At 47.6% G+C, this 27,162-nt stretch overlaps 1 protein-coding gene across 1 annotated transcript in view; it reads left to right on the top strand.

Moving 5' to 3' along the window:
• The window catches only part of LOC131286291 (rho GTPase-activating protein 100F), a 34,679-nt gene extending 13,822 nt beyond the window's left edge, over nucleotides 1–20,857 (top strand). The window contains exons 2-12 of the mRNA XM_058315225.1: nucleotides 2,671–2,967; nucleotides 4,698–4,820; nucleotides 4,916–5,053; nucleotides 10,309–12,462; nucleotides 13,707–13,981; nucleotides 14,047–14,204; nucleotides 14,264–14,343; nucleotides 14,421–14,661; nucleotides 17,934–18,442; nucleotides 18,883–18,994; nucleotides 19,068–20,857. Coding sequence (XP_058171208.1) covers nucleotides 2,671–2,967; nucleotides 4,698–4,820; nucleotides 4,916–5,053; nucleotides 10,309–12,462; nucleotides 13,707–13,981; nucleotides 14,047–14,204; nucleotides 14,264–14,343; nucleotides 14,421–14,661; nucleotides 17,934–18,442; nucleotides 18,883–18,994; nucleotides 19,068–20,857 — 5,877 coding nt within the window. The remainder of the gene's footprint in view (nucleotides 1–2,670; nucleotides 2,968–4,697; nucleotides 4,821–4,915; nucleotides 5,054–10,308; nucleotides 12,463–13,706; nucleotides 13,982–14,046; nucleotides 14,205–14,263; nucleotides 14,344–14,420; nucleotides 14,662–17,933; nucleotides 18,443–18,882; nucleotides 18,995–19,067) is intronic.
• The last annotated feature ends 6,305 nt before the right edge of the window (nucleotides 20,858–27,162 follow it).

The raw sequence follows: 27,162 nt of genomic DNA, 5'->3' as shown, positions 1-27,162 counted from the left end.
ATTTTATCTGCTGCGCGTTGACTACTGATAAATTTTAAAGAAATGAAATGAGGAAGTTTAAATCAGTGGGAAACAAGTCTACTGGCAGGCCTTGGAGAATAGGTGTGGTTATAAAAACTCGTTTGTTGTCATACATGGTATAAGATGGTTCATTGAATTTTTGCACTGATTTGTATACGTGTTTTTGGGTTATGTAAAATGTGGACAAATGTTTTATTAACCCCAATAACCCTTGGAAATCGGCATGATAGGAGACCAACAAAAATAAATACGAACCACAGTCATCTAAACAACGAAATACGATATCTATATAAAAGTGAGTGTAAGTCTGTATAGAACAGTTTGTCAATCAAATTGTTTTCGTCGCCAGAACATTTTCCTCGATGGACATTCTCAATCATCCTCTTTCCCAACAACCCCTACAGCGTTTGCTGTCCACAAGTGGATTGTGACCCACCGCTAAGTGCTGTTGAGAAGATGAGCTTGATGGCAAGCACGAGGTGCTCGCAATTGAATTGCACAAAACGGACTCCACAAATACAAACATACTGACTCGAAACGGGCGAACGCGGAAAAGCTTCATTTTCATCGCCCGGCGATCTCCATCGAGCACGCGAACACGCGACTTTTGACGCTGTTGTGGTTTTGCTTTTGCTGTTGGGGTTTCTCCATCGGTAGAGATTTTCCTCACCTCACCAACGTATGCACATGTATGTGTGTGTGTGTGTGTGTTTAGGCCGGTGGGTGGGAATGTTTTCGGTGGCAGGCTCCGATTAGATAGTAATTGAATCCGGAAAAGTATCCCAATTAGAGGACGTTGGGGGCAAATTAGCAATTCAAATCGACCACCGGCCACCGATCCAGCGTTGGGTTCGTTACGCTTTGGCAAGGAGAGAGAGAGAGAGAGAGAGAGAGTGAGCATGAGAGAGGGAAAATAGACACCCTTGATGACGGTGGTGGTGGTGGCGGCGGGGGAAAAATTGAAATCAGTGGCCTTTTCTGCCTCGTTTGCGTACACCGAAGCCTCCGATGCGGTGGCACGTTGTTTGTTTAGGCTCGTAAGCAGAGTCATTTTCCGATCTATAAAACCGAACCACCGAGCCCACGTCCCCATCCCCTTGCCCTTGTGTGCCGGGTCGATGGCTAAACAATCAATGGCAGCCGTGTGGTTTTGTTTTGCGTTTGCCTACGCTGCTTTTCTCCTCGAATTTCCACGCAGCGGGAGGATGAGGCGACGAGTGCGAGGGAACGAGTTAAAAGGGCTGCCGGAACCGGACACGCAAACCCCATTCAACGGGTGGCTCCGGAAGCGTTCCGGCAGACACTGAACGGTCGAAGGACATTCGAGGCGAATGCACCCGACAACGAACCGGGGGTTTTTGTTTTCTGTTTTCCCTCCTCTTGCTTTACATCGGCCCAATCGAAAGCCCTTGATACGGGAAGAGGAAAAAGCTCGCCGGTTGCCGGTCAAGCGATAATACCCGGCCACCGGATCGGTTAAGTGGCCGGATGCTAACCGCCCGGTGGAGATAACATTGTACGGAATATAATTAGCCTCTCCACGGAGTCTTTTGCTTTGGCGAGCGACCATTTTGTTCGTTCGACCATACGCTCGTGAATGGCGCGCACGCAAACATGTAAATGTCATCAGCAGCGTTTGAAAGTTCACCCGTCGCCACGGAGATGGCAAAAGCCGTTCGTTCCCTTCCGGAATGCTCCAGGGAGGTTGATTGGAAAATTAATAATGGAAAGCAGCCTTCCAGCTCCAGCTTCGCAGCGAACAAAACAATGTCAATGGACGGGTGAAGGGAAACTCTCACTTAAGGATTTTTTTTTATTTTTTATTTTACTTTTAAATGAAAAGATGGAAACCGCTTTCATCGGCTGATTTGTTTTGCCAAAGGTGTTTTCGGTTCGAAAGGCTGTCGGAAAAAATGGCCCTCCATCCATCCGCCGATGGCATGACGAAGCCCGTTGGCAAATCGGGTATCCCAAGTCAGGACATGGCGTGGCATTAGCCAGACCACTTGGTAGCGAGGACCGAGTCTCGTTTCACCATTTGAGCGGGGTGAGAAAAATCGGAGCGAACGACCAAAGAAGAGAACTGAAAGACGGCGAAAAGGGCTGTCAATACTTCAGCTCGTTAGGTTCGAGAAAAAAACTGTGGTACATGTGGGAGGGGAAAGGGGGGCACGGAGCAAAGGGTGCGGGAGATGAGGGACCGCGAAATGTTTGCGTGACGGCTGCTGAATTATTAATCATCGATTGTTCGCGTCCCGGAATGTCTTCGGTTTTCCGTTCGAAGGAAGCGAATGGTTGATATACTGGTTTGGTAAGGGAGGGGGGGAAAGGAGAGGGTGAGCCCGTAAGGGTTTTTAGAATGTTTCGCTACTTCCAATGGTTCCAATTTCGATCGGAACGTGGAACCATCGTTATCGACGAAGCGACGGGCTCGCGCTTTTCGAGGAGGCCAAAGGGTAGAGTTTTCCCCGCGTTTGGCAGAGACGTGGGGACGATGAAAACCATGCCGAACTGAGGGTGACCAAACTCGGTCATTTTATGTATGTGCTTCATCAGCATGCCACTGGCATGGCTTTCCGCGCGAACGTGCCACTGATCGCGACTCGCTGACGGTTTTTCTCCACTCTCCTTCTACTTTCGTACGCGCAGGAAAATGGAAGATCTGTGCCTGACCTCACCGCTAGCCCCGGGCGGGCACCGCCCGGTCCGATGCCTTCCCACCAGGCGCAGGGTCTCCAGCAACAACAGCAACACCAGCAACACCAGCAGCAGGGAATGCAGGGACACCACCAGCAGCACCAGCAGCAGCAGCAGCGCCAGGGCTCGAAGGAACCGGTGCTGCTGCAGGGCGACTTCCGGAAGGTGTCCGGCATCAGCTCGGAGATCTTCCGCCAGATCGAGGCGGTGGAGAATGACCACGATCCCAGCACGGCCGCTGCGCTGGAGGTAAGCATCCAATATCGAACGCCAATCAGGAGGCAATTAATCTTACTCTAAATAACGAACTCTTCCAATGGCAAATAAATAAAAATCCTAAGGGTAGAGTTGAGTTTTCTCAGATGCATAGGTTGGTCAGATGAGTTTCCAATTATGTCATATGTATAGCATTTTCAATCTTTTCTGAGCTTCCAGCAAGTGAGACTGTTCAAGTTTAAATGATAAGACTATAAAGTGCTTATTTATGTTTTTGAAAACAATTTAATATGAAATATGATATGTTTAAATAGAAACAATCTCAGCAGGAAGTATTCAGATTATTTGCACAAATCAAACAGCTTTCAATAAAATCTGGAGAACAGGCGTACCTTAAAAATTAACGGACCTGGTATTTTTTAGCAAAATATTAACTATTCACTTAACATAAGCTGCTTTATGTTGATAGTTAATCGATACAGATTTTAGCTTTAAATATATTTGTTTCGCTATTTATTGGTTTTTATAAACATTTATTTTGACTCATATGAGTTTGTTTACAAAATAATTACTTAATTTATGGAGCTTCGTAAATAGAAAACGATTTAACGTGCAGTAGATTGTTGAACGTGAGTTCAGTCTAAAGTTGTTACGAGGAGAACAGAAACGAAGGTAAAATCAGCATAACCAGTCCAGGAGATGTTTAAAAATGGACAAAGTTCATTTGTCGGGATCTAACAGGGTTTAGCGTCAGTCCCTTAACCTTTTCGCGCAACATCACACAGTTCGTGTAAAGTACATAATTTGATGAGCATAATTTCTCCCCCAGGGAATTCTTTTGCCCAAAGCATAAACATAGCAAGGGTAAGAGAAGGTAGGAACAAATCTACTAGAAGTGGTAGGCAGAGGATAACCGTGGGCGAAGAACTGCGAGAAACTAGCAAAAACTAAACCGATCAAAGCCTCGCGGTGTGGTTAACCGTTGAAGGTTGCCTTCGGTTGCCTCGGGTTGTGTACGGGACTACGGCCTGCCCGGTTGCTGTTTGTGCCAGCCACGGAACGACGTATCCATCCCACGGTCGTAACGCGACCGTTTCAACCGTTTTCTCGTGCTCGTGATGCTGCCAGCTTGTTTTTTGTTCCCTGGTGGAGCCCTTTGGTGGCCGGCGACATCAAAGCGGCAAGGAATGCCCACGGTATGGCACAAAGCAGCACAAACGAGCATTCGGAAACGGGGCGAAGGAAAACAACACGGAACGGCTCACCGCAAACCGTGTATGACGGAGGGAAAGCTTACGCTGGGAAGCGGCGTACCTGTCCGTGACGTAACTGACGAACGAATAACGGAAAAAAAACGAAGAAACACAAACATAAAACAAGCTACATGAGATGATTCCAGGAGCAGAAACCCACACCGTAAGGATTTGCGCCGACTTCCGGCGACGTGCTCGACGGATGAGCGGTAATTGAAACGGAACGGAACGCCGTTCGGTGGAAAGGGGGCAGAAGGGAAATAAACAAGGCTAAGCAAGCAAAAAAACCTTCTCCAACAAGGTCACATCGTCACTGGGACAGAAACACGAGGGTCCGGGAGACGGATCCGAGAAAGGGAAAAGTTTAAGACGACACTAATTGAGTTTGAGTGCTGCTGCGTTAAGAAAGCAAGATATGGCGGAAGAAAAGAAAAGGCATCCCAACAGCGTCCATCTCGAGTGTCTCTTATCAGCCATGTTTTCTCTCTCTCTCTTTCTCCCTCGCGACAGGTGGTGGAGCGGCGGGGGGAAATGATAGTTCGCATCCTGGAGCCGCGATGCATGGGCAGCCGGCAGGCGATCGAGGCGGGACAGAAGTTCCTCAACAAGAGTGATGCCCGACACACGGTCCAGGTAAGGAGGTCCGACCACGGACGGAACTGGCGCCTTGCGAGTCGCGCGATTGCGTAACGCTGCCCTGCCTTCTCTCTTCCGTTTTTTCCGAGCAGCTGGTGGAAATCGTCAAGCGACCGGGCCAAACGCTGGGACTGTACATCCGCGAGGGCAACGGAGCGGACCGGTCGGACGGTGTGTTCATATCTAGGATAGCTTTAGAGTCGGCCGTTTACAACAGTGGCTGCCTGCGGGTAAGTAGAGCGGGACTCGGGGGCCGCGCTAAATGGCAATTTTCAATTAAACTCCAATTAGGCCGCGCCGGTGCGGGCGGTTTGTGCGGCGAGGCGTTAAATTGGGTTTTTATTGTAAACAACATTAGAAAATGGGTCTAGAAGGGGGCTTGGAAAATGCTAGAAGGACTTTGCGCACGATGTCGCGGGGCGGATGGATAAGCAATGTCGCCGAAAAGTTAGCAACACATTCCGGCCGGCCCCAGACGGAAAGGGCGTGCAGTAAAAGGAGCAACTTTCTATCCGGAACTTTCCTCCCGGCGTTGGTCAACGTGGCAAACGTGGAAGCTAGCTTTTGGTGAACGGCACCGTCCGTTTGGACGATCGGGAAGATGAGCAAAAGTTTTCCTGCATTTATGTTGCAGTTTTCCACGCCCGGGGCAAGGCACACTTGCTAATCATTTGCTCGGAAAAGCGATATTTTAATTAAAATAGCTCACATTTGGAAAGTTGTGGCTGCCAAGGATGCTTGTGCCAGTGAAAATTCCTTTGGAGAATACTTTATTGCATCGCAAATCTTTAGCGTCGGTTCAAACAAAATAAGATTTAATTTGATTAAAACTGTGGCATCTGTAGGTGAACTATTTTGAATGATTTTACTTTATTTCATTACGAAAAATTACAATTAGTTGAGGTTTGTTGATTTTTTTGGTCGGTATAGGTAGGAATGTTTTCGATTGCCAATTTTGTATAAGATGGTTTTAATTTTGAATAAAGCTTCTTACATCACGTGAAGAATGAACGAGCTTTATTGGAAAGCAAATTAAGAGATATTTAAGATAAATTCATTGGTTTTTTAAAGATGGAACTTCGACAACCTTAGTCGATTCAAGAAAATAGCTCTTGTTTTTAAAAAATGATAAAAAGAAAAAACTGAGACGATTATATAAGAGAACGTAAGCAATATTTTACAGAACTAGCTTCAGTGTATTTCCATTAATTTTCCCAATAAATCATCAAAACAAATTGATGCTAACTGTCATAAGATTGCAAGAATGTGTTTATGTCAGTTCATAAGAATTGACATAAAAGCCTAAGTAATCGAAGAGGCTTTCAAGAGATCAGACGCAAATTTTATCAACAAATCTCTAATATTCTTATCTTTTGATGAAATAAATAAAAGGGTGTAATTGTTAGGTACATATTACAGTCTTCAAAATATCGTTTTCCTTTTATTATATAGATAAAAATTGTTTTAAAGAAGCAAATTCATGCAATTGTAAAAAGCACTGTAACCTTGTAATCATACCGCCCATGTACCCTTCGTCCTTCGAAGAAAATACAATATAAACCATTTGCAGCGCTCGTATTTGTCCCCGGTGTCGGAAAAGTCGAACAAAATGGCCCATCATTAGGTCGGGTTGGAAGGTATAAATTAAAAGTTTTTGCCAGCCTGGTTTTGTGGTTGTTGTGCGCTGCGGTAAAAGAATCAAAAAAAAAAAAAACGGACACCCTCACCCCTTTGCAGCTGAGAGGGTTTAGCTTCGTTTGTTGTGGTCACCGGCAGCTAAATGAGTTAACGAAGGGTTTTTCGGGCCGCGCTCGCAAACGGCAAGCAATCGGGACCAATTCGAGAGTGTTAAATGTTTTTACAGACGATTGTCGACGCATCGATGGGTGCCAAATGTTACAACAACTGGCCGGGGCGTCATCGTTTTAGTAGCAATAATATAAGTTATCGGCGTTTTCCGGGCGAGTGCCGGACGGGGAGTTTATCGCGGCAAAGTTTGTTTCATAACTTGAAGCATTTTCGATCGAAAACGACTGGGCGCCTCCATCGCATCTGTTGAAAGGCCGACCGACGGTCCGCTGGTTCCACTTTCGCGATGCCTTCACACCCGATTCCATTACGTAATGGCACTGGCGGTTATGGTGGTGGTGTTGGTGGTGGGTCGATTGGAGTTGTATCCTTTTTGGCTTACACCATGTATCGAATATTGGACACGACACGGACCGTAAACGGATAGTGCGCGAGCGGTGGCTCGAAATGGAAGCCCGCAAGAGATAACCCGAGAGCATAAGGAGGCGAAATGTAATAATCTAGCTAGGGAACGGGACGGTGGAGGAGTGTATGGGAGTGGCGGAATCCTGTGATTGGATAGCGCAGTATGTATAGGCTATGGAAAGATAAATAGAGCTATTATCCGTAACGGGTTTTCTTGCAACTCGCCATCCTTTCCGGTTGGGGCTATTATAGTTGTTTTTTCACCGTTTTCGCTCACATAAGTTTCTGTGAGTTTGTGTGTGTGTGTATGTGAACAATTGAATAAACATACATGTATTGTGTGGTCCTGGCACTATCGGACCATATGAAAAGACCAACGGAAGGATCGTCTGGCATGATTTAGACATACGCCATACCGATGGCATCGTCTTGGAAAAGCTTGGCATCGTGTTTGTGAAAAGCATTGTGCAAACACCACACCAAGCTTCAAGGGAAAAGGAGTTTAAAATGAAATAAAATATGATAACATTTTAAAATTTTAATCCAGGCAACAAGCATTTTGTGGCACTCACAGTTTGCCTAAAGTTCCTCCCAGTGTCGTCCAAGAGGGTGAAACACTCGAGGCGTTGTGATTTCCGTTTTCCACCGCTCCGTTCCGTTTATCACCGGGAAGCTTTTCTTTGCACTCTGACGAATGGCAAGATGCCCGTCGTCCGCAGACATCACACTGACAGGCGGAAGGACAGGTTTGTGTGGAGATTATGAAGAATTTCCTCCTCTGCTGTTCGCACACTCCAGACGATTACCTTTGTTCGCCGCTATTTTCGTTCCTTCTGCGATGGATTGCGCTGACGTACGGATATGTACGGTAACAAGGGAAAACGGTAACGGCCAGTGGTGACAAATGTGTTACACAAAGTAACGCTTCGTAGGGTTTTCTAGGTGTTTTTTGCGGTTGGAGGTAGGAATTGTCCATGTCTGGCTTTTGATGGGTTGTGACTAAGAAAACATAGTGACATAATTCGTGCAGCTATTTTATCGTTTTACTGGCCGTCCACACGGCATCGTAGCGTAGCGATTTTGACACTCCATCGTAGTGTCAACTATTTTTTATGGCCGTGGCTAAGGCCTCCCGACCAACATTTGCACTACGACGGAGTATCGAAATCGCTACGCTACGATGCCGTGTGGACTAGAGATGGGAAAGATGATTCTTTAAAAAGATCAGGTGCGGTGCAGTTCGCTCTGTGAGATGAACTGAACGCGTGCGGTGATTCTTCCGCACGTCCCAAGAGCGATTTTTCGTCGAATGGGTTATAGATTAAACGACAAATATTGGCCTGGTCATTATAACACCGTGAAAAATGGGATATATTGTAAGATATCACATACATTCAGAATATTTTTTACATAAATATTCGATATTAGAATATTTATTCATGATATTTCTGGATGTGATTTTAACAACCATAATTAATATCGTTGCCCACCTAAAACAGTAATTCATTCAAAATTATAGCGGTTGATACAATAACCGCTTTTTTTTTTGCTATCGTTTATGTACGAACGAAAGAAAGAATGGTGTAAAGATTTGCCCCACACTTACATAGTAGGAAAGTTGATCAACCATACGAAGAATCATAACCGCACCTCTGGCGTGCGATTGAGCAGGGCTAGCCAGCTCGTTGATCAATGAATAAACCAATACCACACCGCCGGTTGGTGGAGTGTTGTCGTACACATTCATGATCAACCGTAGAACGAATCAATATCGCACCGCTGGCGTGCGGCTATAGCCTGCACGGTAGGTGACCGCACGAGGAATCAATACCGCACGTCTGACGTGCGATTGAGCAGGGCTAGGGAGCACGGAGAACGATCGTCGTGCGTAGAACCAATACCACACCGCCAGCGGGTAGCGTATTGTCTTATCCATTCTTGATCAACCGTAGAACGAATCAATATCGCACCGCTGGCGTACGGCTATAGACGGTAAGGAACCACCCCGGTGGCAAAATGATCATGCTTTCTCGTTCTGTCGGTATCAATTGTCAATTGGGCAGAACGAGAAAGCATGCTGATTTTGCCACTAGGGCATCGTCACACAGCTGGCGAGTCGTGATTTTTCCTATGTATGCATAGTCGGGACCATCGGCGTGCGGAAGAATCATTTTGGTTGATTTGAATGTGCGGTAATCGTTCGCTCAGTAGAAAGATCAGAGTGAATCATACAGTTATGATTCAATTTGCCCATGCCTAGTGTGGACGCTGCGTTATACCACATAACACATGCAATAACAGTTGATTTAAAAGAAAAGGACAGAACATTTTGCTAAACATATTTTATACATCATATCAGGCCATCAGAGACCTCTTAAAAGATGACGAAAAGAGTTTTAGTTTTTACGGATCCGTTATTTTATCGTGGAAAAAACTGTTATATATTCTAGCTTTTATCATTTATGGAGTCTTGTGTACACTAAAAACTCGACCAACACTGAATCGACGACTCTGAAACAATCCACACATTGAGCTTGAACACTGCAGATGTTGTTTGATCACTATTTTTTTGATAAAATTATCTATGTTTTATAATTGAAACTCAGTTTTGCTAGTTTTGCTTCATAAAACAAGCATATAAATATATGTCAAGGTGTATGTACTAAAGTTATACAACAAGGTTTGTACAACACGGGGAAATTAGTAAACTGTCAATCATTTAAAATATACCGTAACATCGCGGGGGCGTCAAGGTAGTAATTTATTTATTCGAATCGCATAAACGAATAGATCACAAGGTAGTTAAATTTCCTTTTTATTAGTTTCACCTGTCAAAAGTTTCTATGGCACTGGAATAGCTCGGTGGATTGTTGAAGAGTATCAATGAGTATTTAACACTCATAACCGTCAAATATGAAAAACCCATTGATAAAGTCCAAAAAGTAACCGCTGCTCAATGTTATAACTTCTCCTCAGTTGACCAGTGCGCGATTTATTTCGAAGTCTTTAAGAGTTCTCACACTTTTATTCTGTCTTTTGTTGTCATACTGCCATCTGTCTCTCTTGACAGAAGCGCATCTCCTAGGGCACTACAGGATTTGGTCCCCCAATTCATCAACGCTACACCAAGAATAAACGATCGAACACCCCTCGCGTTTCCAATGCAAAGTATTGAACAAAGCCTCCTTCATTAGCCTATGAGTTTAAAGCCGGGTGTTTCTTGTTTTCTTCCCTTAATTGTCTTGTACATAAATTCCCTCTCCCTCTACAGGTTGGTGATGAGATACTGGCGGTCAACCTGGTGGACGTGACGCGGATGTCGCTGGACGATGTGGTGATCATCATGTCGATCCCGCGCCGCCTGGTGCTGGCCATCCGCCAGCGGCGGGGCAACCGGGGTGCCAACTCGCCCGGCCCGCCCCAGATGTCGCGGCCAGAGCAGAAACCGCCGCCGGTCGTGGTGATCAAGCGGGACCTGCGCGACGAAGACCTGGACGACTCGGACCGGGCACCCCGATCGTCGCGGTCGTCCCGTGAGCGGCGCACCGGCGATGGGCGCGAGATGACCGAGTCCCGTTCGCGTCTCGGGTTGGGCCTAAACAATTACAGCCCGCAGAGCGAACAGCTCGACCTGTACTACGGCGGCGGAGGCGGCGGCGGCGGGCGGCATGGGCCGGGAGGGGGCCCGGTCGAGACGCCCAGCTGGGGCTACAAGCCGCCGCCCCCGCCGTCCGTCATCACGGAGCAGCCGAAGGGGATGCACGGAGGAGGAGGCGGTGGGTTCCACACGTCGCACTCGTACTACCAGAACGCGGGCACGCTCGAGAGCCTGGCGGAGAAGGTGCACGCGTTCTACCCGTCGGCCACGACGAGCCGGCGGATGTCGGCGGGCGGGGCAGGGGTGGCCATGAGCCAATCGCACCAGCGGTTCCCCCGCAGCGGCTCGGACCAGCATTTGCCGCGCGTGGAGTACGCGGACTACGCCTCCCTGGGGCGTCATCCTCTGCTGGCTCGGTCCAGTCTGAAGAACGACCTCGTCGGTGCGGCTCCTATCGCTGGAGGGACGCTGGGTCGGTACGGACGGTACGATGGGCAACCGGGTCAGCCTGGTCACGGGTCTTCCCGTGGGCCCAAGTACGGGCCGAGTCCTCTCGGGGCCACCGGATCTCTTCAGAGGCGCTCACGGCCCGCTCTCGACTACTCCAGCGATACGGAGGCGACGATTGGACCGCGGCCGAGCTACTACTACTACAATCACCCGGCGATGGCGGGGCCAGCGGGTGGCGGCGGAGGGGGCAGTATGGGACGAGGCAGCACGCAGGCGCTCGGCGGTGGTCCCGAGTTCGCCAAGTTCAACTCGCTGCCTCGCGAGCGGCCCGGAGCACGTCTAGGTCTCAGAGGGCGCATCGTCGATCGGCTGCAGGACGAGGCGGACGGTAACGTGTCCGCGCCGGAGTACTCGTTGCCGATACGGCGTGATCTGCGGGACCTGCGCCATCGCATCACGGCCAGCCCGTCGATCTTCACCTCGGACGAGTACCGGGCGTGGTTGCGGCGAGCTCCCAGCAGCTCCGCCATCTGCGAACAGATGCGAGCCTCGCGGGATCTGCTGAACCAGCAGCGAGCGCACAGGTTCTCCTGCAGCGCCGAGAACATCCACGACGTGCTGAAGAACACCGAGCACATCTACAGCAGCCGCACCGGACTGGTCGGTGCGGGTGGAGTCGGAGGAGTGGGCAGTGGCGTCGGCATGGGAGGTACCCTCGACCGGCACTCGCTGGCGGCGGGCGGTCCTCGGATGTCCTCGCTTCCGGTGCGCTCCCTATCCTCGCAGCACATCGGAGGGCCATCGTCCATCCGCTCCCCGAGCGTACGTCGTATGCGCCAGCTGCTGGAGTTGACTCAGCAGGGTGCGGCTGGTCTCGGGGGCGTCGGCGGTGGCATCCCTAGCTCGGTCGTAGCAGCCCTCGCCGGTCATCAGAGTCCGGCACCGACGCCAAGCACAACACTGCCCCGAGCGCACCGCCAGATCGACATCAACCCGGCCGAGTACACCAAGTACAAGCTGGATAAACCGGTCGTGGACGCGGTCGGCATGTCGGGTATGCTGTGGATCCACCTGCTGGCGGGCCGAGGACTGCGCGCTATGTCCGACACGCCGTCCCAGCTGCAGCAGCCGCTCATCCGCGATCTCTACTGCGTGCTCGAGTGCGACCGTATCCACAAGGCGCGCACCGTCGTCCGGTCCGGCGACCTGCAGTTCGACTGGGATGAGTCGTTTGAGCTCGATCTCGTCTGCAACAAGCAGCTGGACGTGCTCGTCTACTCCTGGGACCCACAGCACCGGCACAAGCTGTGCTATCGCGGGGCGCTCTCACTGACCACCTTGCTACGACAATCACCGATTCATCAGCTGGCGTTGAAGGTATGTCAAGATGATTAGGATTGAGCTCGACAGTAGACACACTATATCTATAACGAACAGAACTTTTCCAAATCCTTAAACGTCATTGCGAGTTTCGCTTCAATGCGTTCAGTTCCGGGCCGTTGTAAGCCGGAGGCGGAGGAAACGTAGTTGACATATTGCCAAGACTTGCAATATTACGAACGGAGGAAGCACAATTATAAGGCGTTGGTCAAAGGAGAAACAATTCTACTTTTCGGATTTTGGACTTAAGCGGATTTTGGAAGAAAAGCGTCGATTCCGTTCTACACGCGTGTCCTTTTGAAAATTGAGGTTATAATGAGATAACAACGCCATCTGTTATCTTTCTCGACACGTATTGTCAAAATCCCGTACGATAACTTCAAATGTTTGCGAACATCCACGAGCTCAGTACTAAGGCGGTCATAATGGTTCGTCTCGGAAAGGAGCTCATCAAAATCTGTTTTTATTCCAAATGTTCTCGTCTTATGTACTAAATTCGCTCTAATGGGCGTAACTGAAAAGGAAGATCTCGCTCTAGAATTCAGATGGTTGCATTCATTCCTATCCTTTCACGCAGTTCCTTTTCCATGTGTTTTCGCGAGCGTCCTTTCAATCGTATGCGCCTTCTCTGTCTAACTCTTAGGCGTGAAACTTATGTAACCTCCTGTTTAAACATTCGTGGGACCTTGAGCAAGGATCTTTGCTTATCTTTTACCTGCTTATGCATCGAGTACTTTGTCCGTTTTCTATGTTTATTTAGGATCACGATAGCGATCCTATCGCTACGAACGAGCCCTGTTGTCCGTCCGTAACAATATCTTTTGAATCCTCGGAGTTTTATGCTATATAACATATCACCTACAATCAAGTTTTGAGCTCTAAAGAATTAGGATGGATGTTCCAACACGGGTTGGAGTTGGAAATTGGCTCCAATCTTCAAGTTAGTTTTGTCCAAGGCGCGTTTCAGTCGTTCTATCTTGATTTAGTTATTTGGATCTACATATAGGATCGTATTCCAAAATATCTTGATAGAGTGTTCTTCGTTCATTCGCCACAGACTTCGACTTATATGTTATTTTCTAACAAAAGAACCTATTCATTTTGTACTATCCATGAACGGGTCTCATCAAGAAGCTCTTCCATAGGTTGTGGAACAATCCGAGTTTTGAAAAGTCTATGAGTCTTCTATTTCTACAGACTAAATCTCTGATGCATCTACTTTGTGTCCTTTCTCCATGTAGGTTGAACCGAGGGGTACCATCTATCTGCGACTAAGGCACACGGACCCGTTCCAACTGTTCCGACGACGTGGTCTACCGAGCCTGCGGGGTAACGTACCAGCCCTGTTCGGTGCCGACCTCGAGACGGTGGTGACGCGCGAGTCCAAGGGTGCACCAGGCTGCGCTCCAGTTCCTATCATACTGCGCCGCTGCGTCGAGGAGGTGGAACGACGCGGCCTAGACATCATCGGCCTCTACCGTCTGTGTGGTTCCGCGACCAAAAAGCGTCTCCTAAGGTATGCCCCGCTCCCGGACGCTCTGGTGTTCTTCTTCTGAAGCGAGTGACGTTTTGCTTTTGCAGGGAAGCGTTCGAGCGGAACAGCCGCGCCGTGGAGCTGACGCCGGAGCACGTGCCGGACATCAACGTGATAACGGGCGTGCTGAAGGACTACCTCCGGGAGCTGCCAGAGCCACTGTTCACCAAGTGTCTCTTCCAGATGACCGTGGACGCCCTAGGTAGTGCTGTCGCGCACCGCAAAACATGCCCTGCTCACCCTGTCTGCTTGCTTCCGTTCTAGGTGTGTGTCTCCCGGACGACCCCGAGGGTAATGCCAAACTCATGCTCAGTATTCTGGACTGTTTGCCGCGCGCGAACAGGGTAAGTCTGCAGGGGACAGGCTAGGTCTGCATTCTCGACTCGGTCCATGCCTGACCCTCTTCTCTTCCGCCCCTTAGGCGACACTCGTATTCCTGCTCGACCACCTGTCGCTGGTCGTGTCCGCCTCGGAGCGCAACAAGATGTCCGCCCAGGCCCTCGCGACCGCCCTCGGCCCGCCGCTGATGCTGCACTCGGCCAGCGTCGGCGCGAACGAGGAGATCGACCACGCGCAACCGATCGCGGTGCTCAAGTACTTGCTGCAGATCTGGCCGCAGCCGGGCTCGGGGGCTCCCGGCGCCTCCGGCGTGCCCACTTCAGGTAACGTAATTCTTATACGTCCCGCTAGCAAGAAAACCACTGCCACCTCGTAACCGCCCGTCCTTCGTACCGTCGCCGGTACCCTCACCAGCTCACGCACACTAACACATGCTCCGTATTTGTTCGCTGTTGTTCGTTGTTGATTGAGCCGTAACCGTAAACACACCGTAAGCGTAAGCACCGCCGAAGAATGTTTCCGAACTTTCTTACCCAGTTTCATGTACTTGTTTTGTGTTTTCGCTTTTATATGTCACTTGATCCAGGTACGTTGCACCTGGACGTTTTCAAGATTGTTTGATTTGTTTTGCGAGTTTCAATTTATTTTTGCCAATTAAAATATTACCCAAAATTGGTTTGTAAAATCAATTGTTATTTTAAAAAAAACCGTCATTTCGTGGAAAATACCGCGATAGTCGTAATTAAAAGTAGATGAAAAACAGAATAATTGGTCCCGTTTGTGAAATATTTAATTAACAACGAATCGTTCTATGCTTGAGAGTAGCTAATTGAAAATATTGACTTTAGAACCAATTTCACTGTTCGCGACGTGAGCGACCATGCGCCTCCATCGGAAAATTACTGAGAGATTTTGAATTATTTTGAAGTAATGACCAACGTTGGCACAGTTTTTAGTTTGTGTCTATTCCGTGATTGCTTTGTTTTTGTTTATTTGTTTTCTTGTTGTATGTTATTTCTACTTCATACCTTAATGCTTTCCTCCCGCATGCACCCACTTTGCAAAAAATATGTAAAATTAATGTATGCCTCTATGATGCGCTTACATATCGATGTAAATTTAAAAATCACCTCCAACACGCCGTTTTAATATACAGAGCTCCCGTTTATTTGGCAGCGGGCAGTCCTATTCCCTGGAAGTTTGGCAATATTTCCCCTTCATCTCATCTGTCAGTTGTTTGCTTGCGCTGCAATCCATTCATCCTCCATTTTGTGGCATTTAACCTTCCTTCAAGCTGCTGCATAGCTATATGCTTCATTAGTGGAAACTTTACACACTATCTTTTAGTAGAAATATTTACAATTAATTGGCTTTGCAAGTACACAACCAAATGTAGAAAGAAGGATGGCATGTGCTACTTGTTTTGCATCCGTTCGTTGTTATAAGAAAAAGGGTTATACAAAATCAAGTTCATCTTTACATCGCCGTCGCTTTCATCCAATCGTTTCCAATCATCCGATCATTCCGTGCAACTCACCAGCTGAAAAAGCCGAAAAATGGAACGGGGGGAAATACTTTAAGCTACCCAACGAACGGTCCGTGAGTGGGACAAAAGTAACCTTGCTTGGGAACAAGGGAATATTTTTAAAAACTCGATACGTCATCAAACGTTTGATTTTTGTTCCCTTCGCTCACTCACTCACTCACTAACTCACCCACTCTCACGCTCGCACTCATGGACTGCATTACCAAACAAACACAGAAAACACACAAGCGTACGATACAAATCGGGAGATCATGATGATCAGGCTAATGCTTCGATCAAGATTGGACACAACAGATTTAATCTATAATGTGCACAGAGCATCTCGGTCAGGACATTCAGGCATTCATCAACATTATTGGAAGCAGTTTGTGATTTCTTAGTATTAATCCATTCAACCGCCACTGCTGACGCTGCTCATGTGATAGTATATTATACACTTATGAACAAACATACATACACAATTCGGTTTATGTTTCGGCTGCCCATATGCCATTGCCGCTCAACGCGACATAGTTTAAGCGAGTGCCGAGGACGAACACCGTAGAACACCAAGTTTCGAATCATTCTTGCCAAATGTGGAATGCGGTTTTGTTTTTGCTAGAGATTTGTTTGACAGAATGCAACTTCCTTTCTTACTTTATCGTTTGTTTACTTATCGTTACATCATCATTGCCTTCTTCTTATCACTCACCAACACTTGCTCGGTTTCTTGCCGTATTCTCTTTAGACTTTGTTCCGAAATGCACAGCATTCTCCCATCCGCCCCCCGCCCCACCCTTTCTGATCAGTTTTTTGTTGTTCGTATGCAATCGAAAAGCATTTTTTTTTAAAGAATAAAGTTAAATATAGATGAATACAATTTTACATAAAATTAATCTTGCGTGCTGAAAGCAGAAATATGTTGCACTAAACCACATTTGTAGTACTCACCTCAGGCATCAGCACACGAAACAGAACAACAAGAGTTGCCAACACGAACCAGAAGTGAACATGAGAACACACACAAACACACACTCCCACATTCAAACACACATAAGATGGTAACGTTGGGGAAGGTCAATCAGGCTACCATCTGGTGATAGCTAAAGTCACGATGCGAGCGTTTTGAGCGGAAGCGAGTGAGTGAGTGAGAAAGTGCTGACCGGAGGGAGGAGGAACCGATCGGCGAGGATCTCTGGCTGGCCTCTGTTGGATCACCGTGGACGTGCTGCTGGATTTGATTTGGTGCTGCGGACCGAGGAGACCTCGGATTGTCTTCGGATGCATGGAATTCCGGATGCGATGAGTCCAGGCGTTGGGTTGTCGTTGACGTTCTACGTGTGTTACTGTGTCTCTGTGTTTGGTTGTTTGCTCTGTTCCTTCCTTTGTTTCCCCCTGCATAGCCTATAGTACTCTATGTTTCATGTTGGTGTGCCCATATCGTTCCACAAAAGCTAGTTACGTGTGGTTTATGTTTGTTAGCTGTTTGGTATGTTTTGTCAACCGATGTTTCCAGTCGACGAGATTCTTTCTTTATCAAACACCCTTCCCGGCTAAGGCCTCTATCTAGCATGAGGGGAACGAGGACGGAATGTAAATATAAGCTGAGGAGACTTTTCTTTTCTTTTCTGTCATTCCTAAACGGTGAACGTTTAATGTCGGAGTGTCCCCGCATGGAATGCAACCGTGGAGTAGTGCTCCATCTGGGCTTGATGTACTTGCGAACGAAAGCTTTCTTACTTACCTCCCCGCTATCTTAGCCCTACGTGTGGCGTGCCCCACCTCACCCCTACTTCTGTCCAACTATTCTCCAAGGGAATGTCGAGTACTGCCAACCTTCTGTGTCCCGTTATCTATCACGCTTCTATTCCGTTGTTTTTCCTAGAGGGAAGTGGATGAATCTCTATCCGTGCCTCAGAAACAAACATTAAAAAAAAAAAACCGACCAATCAAACAAACAACAATCTCTGTTTACTCAGCTGCAAAACAACAACACTGATGAAGCCAAACTTGTTTTCTCAAACCGAACTCGCAATATCTCGTGGTTAATTCAGAGTCCTATGTAGACAGGTCGGCGCGGCGAGCCAGTCGAGCCGCGTGGAAACAAAGCCAGTGCGTTGCAAGTGGGCAAATCGGGGCCGCTGCAGCAGCCGCTACCGCCGGCCAGCAGCCACCAGCGCAGCAGCAGCAGCACCAACATCCACCATCTCAGCAGCAGCCGCAGCTCCAGCAGCACCAACTTGGTGGCGGCCTCGGCGTCGGCGGCGGCAGCGGCGGCAGCAGCGGCGGGCTCCATCAGCTCCACCAGCAACCACAGCCACTCCAGCCACAGCAACGTGCTGGCCAGCAGCTCCAACAGCAGCAGCATCATGCAGCAGCAGCAGCAGCAGCAGCAGCAGCAGCATCAGTCGTCGGCACTAGCGTCTATACAGCCCCGTTCAGCAGCCAGCAATCCATCAACCACATCCTCAACGCTCGGTCAGCATCTGCTCTCAGCCACTCCCAGCACTCTTCAGTATCAATCAGTAGTGGCTCAGTTAGCTCAATCGCATCGAGCCTTGCAACAAGCGGGCCAACAGGTAACGAAACACTGATCCAAACGCAATGAACCCCCACACCCAGTAAAGCGACACCCTAACCTCAAAGTTACTTCAATAACTCGACCATCTAACCTTCCCATCACCACCTTGCAAACCGGTGTATGATAGAGGGAGCCAGAGAGCGGACCACTGACACGCGCACAAAAACACTAAACAATCTTACACATACTCACACACACATACTGCAGCCACCACTAGTATTTCTTCCCATTTTGCGCTGGTGGCCATCTTTAGAACGAGTTAGCAAAGTGCATGACGACGACATGAGTCGTTCGCGGCGTCGTTTATAGTAACGAGCTAGTGGTTAAAAACAGCTAAAGCTTTCGAGCGTGGGATGACTGCTCGAATCGAGCACTTTTTGACAGCTGCACCGTGTACTAAACTTACTGACCGATGTAACGATGCCATTGTCTCCACAGCACCATCAATCGGAGGTCTCAGCGGGCTTGGCGGAGCGCGTCCAATCGCCACATCACGCCACACCCTCCCCAAGCTCTAGTTCCACATCGTCCGCGTCCGGTTCTGGGTCGGGTAGGTGCCACCGTTCGAGTGTTTGACGTGTGTTGTGGTACATCCACTAATCCATCGTTTCTCGTAACCGCAGGTACTGACACAATCAAGCGTGGAGCGTCACCAGCTTCTGTTAAGTTTAAGGAATCCACCAGCAACTACTCCCTCAAGTCGGGTGACACGCAAGGCCGCGGCATCCTCAGCGGTGGCAAGCAGCAACCCTCATCACTCTACTCGACCGGCTACGGAGGGGCAGCGAACGGGCACTCGGCGACATCCGGCAGTGCCACGACCTCGGCATCCCTCGCCGCAGACCTCCTGCACACCGGTTCGCGAACCAGCGGACTGTTTGCGTCGTCCGCCGGGGATTACCTTTCCTCGACGTCGTCGATCGCGTCGTCGGTTGCGTCGTCGGCGGCGGGCGGAGGAGCACCCGTTTCGTCCAGCAGTTTGTACGCGAAGATGGCCTCGGTTGCGGCCAACGCTGCACCGAGCGTGACCAGCACGCTCAACATCACCACGTTCAGCTTGGACGAGAAGAACAACCTGGTCGTGTCGCCGTCACCGTCGTCCGCGTCGGAGTCGTCGTACCGTTCGTCGAGTCCGGCCTCGAGCATTCAGCGCGACCGATCACCCAACAGCCTCGGGGACAGTGGGTCCCGTGGAGCGCCGACGTCCAGCTCACCGTCGCCGCTGCGCCGTCAGGAACAGTTCGAGCGTGCCGATAGCGTCCCGGTGGCGTCCTCTGCGTCATCCTCGACCGCTTCGGCGGCGGGGGCATCGAGTTCTGGCAATCCGGCAGTCACGACGGCATCCTCCGGCGGGTCGTTCATGTCGTCGCTGCGTAGCCAAACGCTCGGCAGCTATCAGTTCCCGTCGACCAGCCTGAAGCTGCCGGGTCAGCTGAGTAGCAGCGGTTCGCAGGACTCGCAGGACGATGGCAGTACCTCGTCACTGCTGCGAAAGCTCACCTCGTCTCTGTCGCGTACGATCGTCAGCAACACCGGCACCCTTCCGTTGTCGTTGGGCCGCGAGAAGCTTAGCGAGCTGTCCGGCTCGGGCGCCGGCTCGGGTGGATACTCGAGTGGAGGCATCGGTAGCATCAGCAGCAGCATCAGTGGCGCAGGTGCACGGACTATGAGCTCCTCCCTCGGGTACTCGGGACTCGGCGGAGGGTCATCGGCGTTGGATGGTGGCACTTCGGCGTCCTCCTCGGCAGGCACTGGTGGCAGTGGCATAGGGTCGGCAGCCTCGGTTACGTCGGCGGCGGCCGTCACGAGCATGAACCTCTACGGCACCCTGCCGAAGACTCACTCCTCGCTCTACTCGTCGTACGGTGCGCGGGAAGGTGGCGGCACCACCTCGGTGAGTGCGTCCGGGAGTGTCCTTTCCGGCCTGCTGTCCGGTACGACCAGCTCGTACGGCATCAGCGAACGGCTGAGGGCGCTCACGACGGGATCGACGGGCAGTGGCGTCTCGGGTGGGAGTCTCGGGGAGGGAGCCGGTTCCACCGGTTCCTCGACGGGCATGGACAGTGGCGCCGCCTCGTCGTCGGCGGGCGATCTCGAAAGCAGTGCGTACGACTACGAATCGTCCGGCTTTTCGTCGGCGTCGTACAGCGGTATGGCCACCTCGGGGGCCTCGATCGGCTCGGGTGGTGGGCTCTCGTCGTCGTACTTCAGCACCGGCAGCAACAGCAACAGTCCGTTCGCCACCGGTGCTGGGGGGGCGGGAGAGCGGGCGAGCGATTCCAACACCAACGCCGCCCCTTACCGGGTGCAGTACGCGTCCACCAACCCTTTCCTACCCAGCTTCAACCCAACCAGTGACGGTAGTAACGGTAGTAACCCCAAGGACGATGACGAGCCGTTCGATATGAAGTGAGCGCGCTGCCAAAATCAGTCCCGTGGATGGGTGGATACTTCCCTGTAGCAAAAACAAAAAAAAAAACTCAACCAACAGTATTAACACAAACATTCCCGGTTTGTTCAAAAGTCCCCCACTACCTTGTCCAACACATTAGCGAGGCCAACACACCAAATGAAGGAAGTTGAATCGATTCGCCATTTATTTCGAAACCGTTAGGACCCTATCCTCACGCCATGTAACACCAATTCAATCGTTTTCGTTCCTCAACAAGGAACCCCCTAGGAACAATCCATACGTCGTCTACGTTGACAGCGTGTAGCCCGTTTGACGTTCGATTGGAAAGGTTTATTTAGATTACTTTTTCCCGTTAACGATGTTAATGCCATGTTACTCGGACACCGTTTCTCCGTTACCAATCGTATGTTAAATTGCGCCGGTGTGGTGTAAGTTTAGGGAAAGTTGGTGCAAACGTTAGTTGGAGTTCTTAAAATTGCCGAAGAATGAATTCAAGTGAGTCAATAACTAAAAGACTCATTGCAGGAAAGGCAGGCACAGAAAAATAAGAAACAAAGAAGTAAAAGAAATAGTAAACGAGTAAAACAAAAAAAACATCGCTACAGTGCTGAACGGAAAATGTTAGTAAAGGATAGAACAATTTACGTATATTCGATACGCTTTAATCGTGAATGTGGATGGAAACGTAATAATTACAATAATGAATTATCGATAAAAAAAAACACACACACACACATCCAACAATAATTATGTGCTTGCTGATTGACCATTTAACGAAATATTCGAACTTATACTAATGTACTCCGATAGCAAGTTTGGAACAGAATACTGAACTGTAGAACAAAGCAGAACGATCAGAACCAACAGTGAGAAGCGGAAGGTGCTGTTTACAACAAACAGTATCGAAAACAAAGGCGCAAAACGAACACAAAGTTAATGTGAAAGGGAAAACTGATAGTAATAGTTTATACACACAAACAAAACCAGACTATTGCAAAGAACGAAATGAAACGAAACAGAAATGACACAGAACCTGTATAAAAGCCAGCCAAAAGAAAGGTAAACCGATCGATCATGTTTCAAGTTCCAGCATGCATTTAGCAACATATACAATAAACAAAATAAAGCGAAACAGAACAAGACTTACCCTTTTGAAGCAACTCTTGACAAGGATCTAAGCACGGGAGGAGTGGAAAACTTTAGTCATCAAGGGCAATGCTAAATGAAACTCAGCACAACAGTTAGACACGACGTATATACGCGAGAGAAAAGAGGGAACTAATGTAGGCTTACCAATGTGTGATGTAAAGTGTCACAAACGTTAGAAAGAATGTTCGAGGGAAACTGTGGTGGAGTGAGCTTTCGTTTTTCTTATGATCGCAACGTAGGACGAGAATATTGAAGATAATTAATAATGCATAGGAAAGCGATCGATCCTGTACTCTCGATATGCAAGTGGCAACATTCATCATTAGTACGCATGATGAGTCCTCGATCCCGCCTTAGCTCGAATTACACTTAACCTCGTTGGTTTTGTTTTGCGCGTCGATACGATCGGAACGGAAACCCGCTAGCTCTCTGTAAATATAGCGCAAAACATACGCTTTCCCGGGAAACTCGGCTTGAGTATCCTTTGCAACGTTTTGCAAACAGAAAAAAAAACAAATGAAAAGGCAACGAAACTTAAAGAAAAAAAAAACGGTGGAAATGCCGGGGTACCATTTTCCTACCATTGCACCATTAGGGAGTCACCCACGTGCGCACATACCTGCTTCCAGCGTCCCCTTGCTCCTTTCAACTGGAGAGAGAGATGATCATCCGACATTATAACCGCTAAGCCCATATTCTAAACTAGGAGCTGTCTCGTGCATTTCAGCTGCTCATTATCACATCGTTCTGGCCACCCGGTAGAATGCTAGGACGGGGAACATCGGGAGAGGAGAGCTTAGTAGCATCATCTTCCCTCACCACGAGCCACATTCCAGTAATCTGATTTAACGCATTCAATGTCAATTCTGTGTCGTGTTATAGAAGCAGCAACATACAGGAATCGAATAAACGAAAGTAGGAAAGAAACAAACAAAAGACCTGAATAAGTAAAAAAAGGGACAAAGACACACTTCGCATACCGAACACTTAAAAAAGAAAGGTCGAAAAAGACGACGTAAGGAAAAGGGTAGCGTAAGGAAAAGCGTAATTGAAAAGTTAAATTCTTCGCGATAACCTTATAGTGAAAACACACTAATACGCGCATCTACTTTTATCTTTGGACCTATTACCGACGCATTTATCCTTGACGTTCTTCGTTTCCAACTTAGATTAACTCAATTTGTTAGCATACACCATTGGCCGTTAAAATGCGGTTCTAAACCGTTCCTCCATGCCTCGAATTTACACACACACACATACACATTCAGACAAAAATGGAAAAGAAGGAAATAGAAAACTAACCGCGAAAGCCCTCGAAAGCCTTTGTTTAATTTTGCTAATGTGAAGGAATTGCAAACATACACGAAGCAGCTAGGAAAACCGTTAGGAAAAACTCGATATTAGGACAAGGTCTCTATCTATCTTAAATCAAAATCGTTCTGCTCGCGCCGTTGTTCAGCTGGAGTAGAAGTAACAGCTTCCACTCGACAGCGGGAACTGGGGGCAGAGCCACACTATTAACATTATGAGATTATACCTTAGAAATGTGAAGAAGCGTGCGGAAAATTTATGGAAAAAAACTACTATTACAAGCATATGATCATCGTCGTTACTTTTTAAACAAAAAACCCTCCCTTGTTGTAGGTTTGTAGGTTGGTCATTAGATAGTTTACACAACACCCCTTCATCCCTCGTTTCATCACCGGCCCAAAGGGTGTGGGAAAGTACGGATTTCCTCGCCCCGCCCCGGTAAACGTTTTCCTCCCCCCCCCCCCCCCTCCCTGAATCGTTGTACATAGATGTAAGTCGTTAGAGTGATCGTTTTTTCCGTTAGCGCACGATAGATGTTTTATCTTCCACCCATCTGGTCTCGTTCCAATGAACTTCGTTTAAGCTTTTAAAAAGCTGCGAAGGTTTGGTTTTCCTCGCTCAGGAAGAAAATAAAACCAATTACAGGCAGGAGCGGGTTAGCGTAAACGAGACACTGTAGCACTGTGCTATACTTGTTTGATTGTTTCTTAAGCCGTACTCGATTTAAAAATAAACAAAAAACAATTAGAGGTAAATTTAAAGAAGAACCCCACTCCATGGATCTGTAGCGATTAAAATTTTTGGAAAGCTTTAACATGCTATGGACGCGGAACGATAACATGGCGGTGCAAAATAAAATGATCGAATAAACGAACGAACGAACGAACGAACGACACACTTGAAAGCAATGAGCAAGAAATAGGATACAGGTTGGAGTTTTGTTAACGTAACAAATTTACTAGAAAGAAAAGAAACAATACTCTCCTTTAATCAGTATGAATTGATAAGCTTAAACAAGAAGAAAATGAGAAAAAAACATAGCATTGTAAATAAGTCAATTTTGTTGAAGCCGCCTTGGTGGTAGTAAAATAATTGCGCGAGGAATTTAAAAGCATTAAACAATGGCAAGGAACAGGATGTTAGGAAATGAAACGTCACATAAAGCATTAATCATAACCTGCACTTTCCTCCGTGCAACCTTCCCCCCTCCACCCTCCCTCCCCTTTCATCCCATGTCCGCTTAACTTTCCACTGCAAGCATAACCAACACGGTAAAGGACACGAGGAAAAAAAAAGAAAATATACAAACTCCATGAAACAAACTTGCATAAGCAAATCCAATAACGAATTAAATAGCTCGCTATTCTATCTCCGTCTCATCTTATCGCACACGTTTTAGCTCTCTCTCTCTCTCTCTCTCTCTCTCGTTCTCTCTTCGTCATGCGGAAACATCATTTCGCCGTCATATTGGGGTTGCAGATAGTTTAGAGTCACAAAAAGGATGCATAACCGATTTAACCTACACTACCGTTACTACCGTACTCTCGTCGATCGATTCCTTACATAAGCTTGTCGGATGGGGGTGGGAGCAAAACCGCAAGTTGAGTGTGGAGTCGAGATTTTTAAAAATCTACCAACCGGTTACCAAATACCATCGAAGCAAGCGAACGCGATTACTCTGTGAGAATGGCCCACTTACACGCGCACAATGCTCCCTGGGGAAACAGGAATGTGCTGTGCGGGAGGTGAAACGGAATATTCGGGTTTTCGGGTTGCCTGTGAGTCCACCAAAGCTGCCGGTTACCTCGGGGTTTATTGAATGTTTTTAGGGGAAATGTAATCAATCATGACACCACTGAACGTACAAGAGAAGAAAGTTAGAACTTCTCCTTGAATGCCGTGCGCCGTTGAATAAAAGCTTGCCACTTGCTACCTGTTTTTGCCGTTTGAGGAAGGTTCTTGGTCCTAGAGCCAGCCACTGACACAGCCGGGAAAACCTTACGCCGAACACCTCTGCCCATTGCTCAGTGCTCGTCGATATTGATCGACCAAACATCTATCGCCACTCAAAACCATCGCTGATGCTGCTGCTGCTGATGCTGCCGTTTTTTGCTGCCCTGCTAACGTAAAAGGTATTTAAGTAGAACAGTACATATTTTAAGTTTGCAAAATGAAACAGAAAAACATAAATGTCACCCCCGTGCGAGGAACATCTCGTTACCTAACGTTACTCCAACAGAACGCTGCTGCTGCACAGTAGTTCCGGGTACAAGTTCCACAGCAACCGACGCTAAAACCGACACAGACCCACACAAACACACCGAAATATCATACCAATTTCATATCGTTACTCTACAAATCACGTTCTTACTCTTTTTACACCTCATGCAACGTCTAGTGATGATGAGAATTACTTATAGGTAAAGAATTATATAGGATCGCATCTTTTGATCTGTGGATTTATTGGAAACCCCGACCGAAGCGAAATGGAAAGCTAGAGGAAAAGTATAAGCGGAGAAGATGGAGCGAAGGAAATGACACGGTTTAGACCTTTTTTTTTTCGTTTATCCATAGGATGCACAGATAGCGAAACCACCAGAAAATGGTATGAGCGTCCTTGATGTCTCTTATATAAAAACACACACACACACTGCTACACACGAACATACCTACTGACCATTTCAAGAGAAGATCGATATTAGAGAGGACTTGTTTACAATGAGCCGAAAACATGATCGAAAATTGAATGAAAAAAGTGTGTGGGTTTTGAGTGTGTGTTCTTTTTTAAGGGACAATAGGAAATTTCTTTTTATTTTCAATCGAAAGCATACCAGCAGCAGAAATGGTCTAGCCCTAAAACATATGATATAGCATTAGTGTAAACTAAACGTATTCGTTTCCAGTTAGTCAAAGTCATGAGAATAAGCAGCAGTAGTAGCAGAAAGTAGTGGAGCAAGTCGGAATGGCAAAGGATAGATACTAATAAATTTCACGCAAATATTTATATACACGTTACACACGCAACGGAACAAGCGAAGTAAGAACGGACAGGAGAAAGCGACGATCATCAAGCAATGCGAAGTGCATCGGAGAAGTTAGGAGAGGAAGCAGTTGAGAACGGCTGGGGAAAAACTTTTCCAGACATGTCGGAAATCGTGCGAATCTAACGAGGGGTTGGAATGCAGGACCACCATTTTATATTTTAGGACTGATTTGCGTATTAAAAGACTTTCAATTACGATCATGATGTTGTTTTCAGTTTTTGTTTACGTTTATGGATTGGCTTAATTGATATTTTTGTCCTACATCATTAGAAAAACAAACACAACAGAACACAGTAAATAAAAATGAAAGTAAAAGATACAAGCAAATTAACTTAGACCCAACCGTTGAGGTATGGAAGAAAAACAAAAACAAAACTATTAATAAACCATCGGAGAATCGAGGAAAGCAGTAAACCAAATAAAACATATTTGAAAACAAAACAAAATCAGACCTTCAGTATGCTAAGCCATAGCAGATAAATGTAAGATTTTCAACAAAATTCGAATGTACAGGTGGTGTGCTGGTATTTTTTTTTGTTTAATAAATTAAGCGAAATAAACTAAACACCCCAAACAAACGAACCACAAGGTGACGAATACAAGCGTAAACTGAACGGAACAATCAGCCTACTGCATGAAAAATACCGCATTATACTTGTGCTTGCTTTGCGTAACGTTGTAGCATTCGTTTTTAAGAAGAAAGTATGTTTCGGGCCATTGGGGATACTTAAAAGACTTATTTTAAATGGGTAAGATTTTTCGTACAAGATACATCAAGAAAAAAAAACGTAGGCAGAAAAA

Source organism: Anopheles ziemanni, chromosome 3 (assembly GCF_943734765.1).
Source record: "Anopheles ziemanni chromosome 3, idAnoZiCoDA_A2_x.2, whole genome shotgun sequence".
NCBI lineage: Eukaryota > Metazoa > Arthropoda > Insecta > Diptera > Culicidae > Anopheles > Anopheles ziemanni.
Note: the sequence above shows the minus strand (reverse complement) of the source record. Positions and strands in the feature narration are given on the sequence as shown.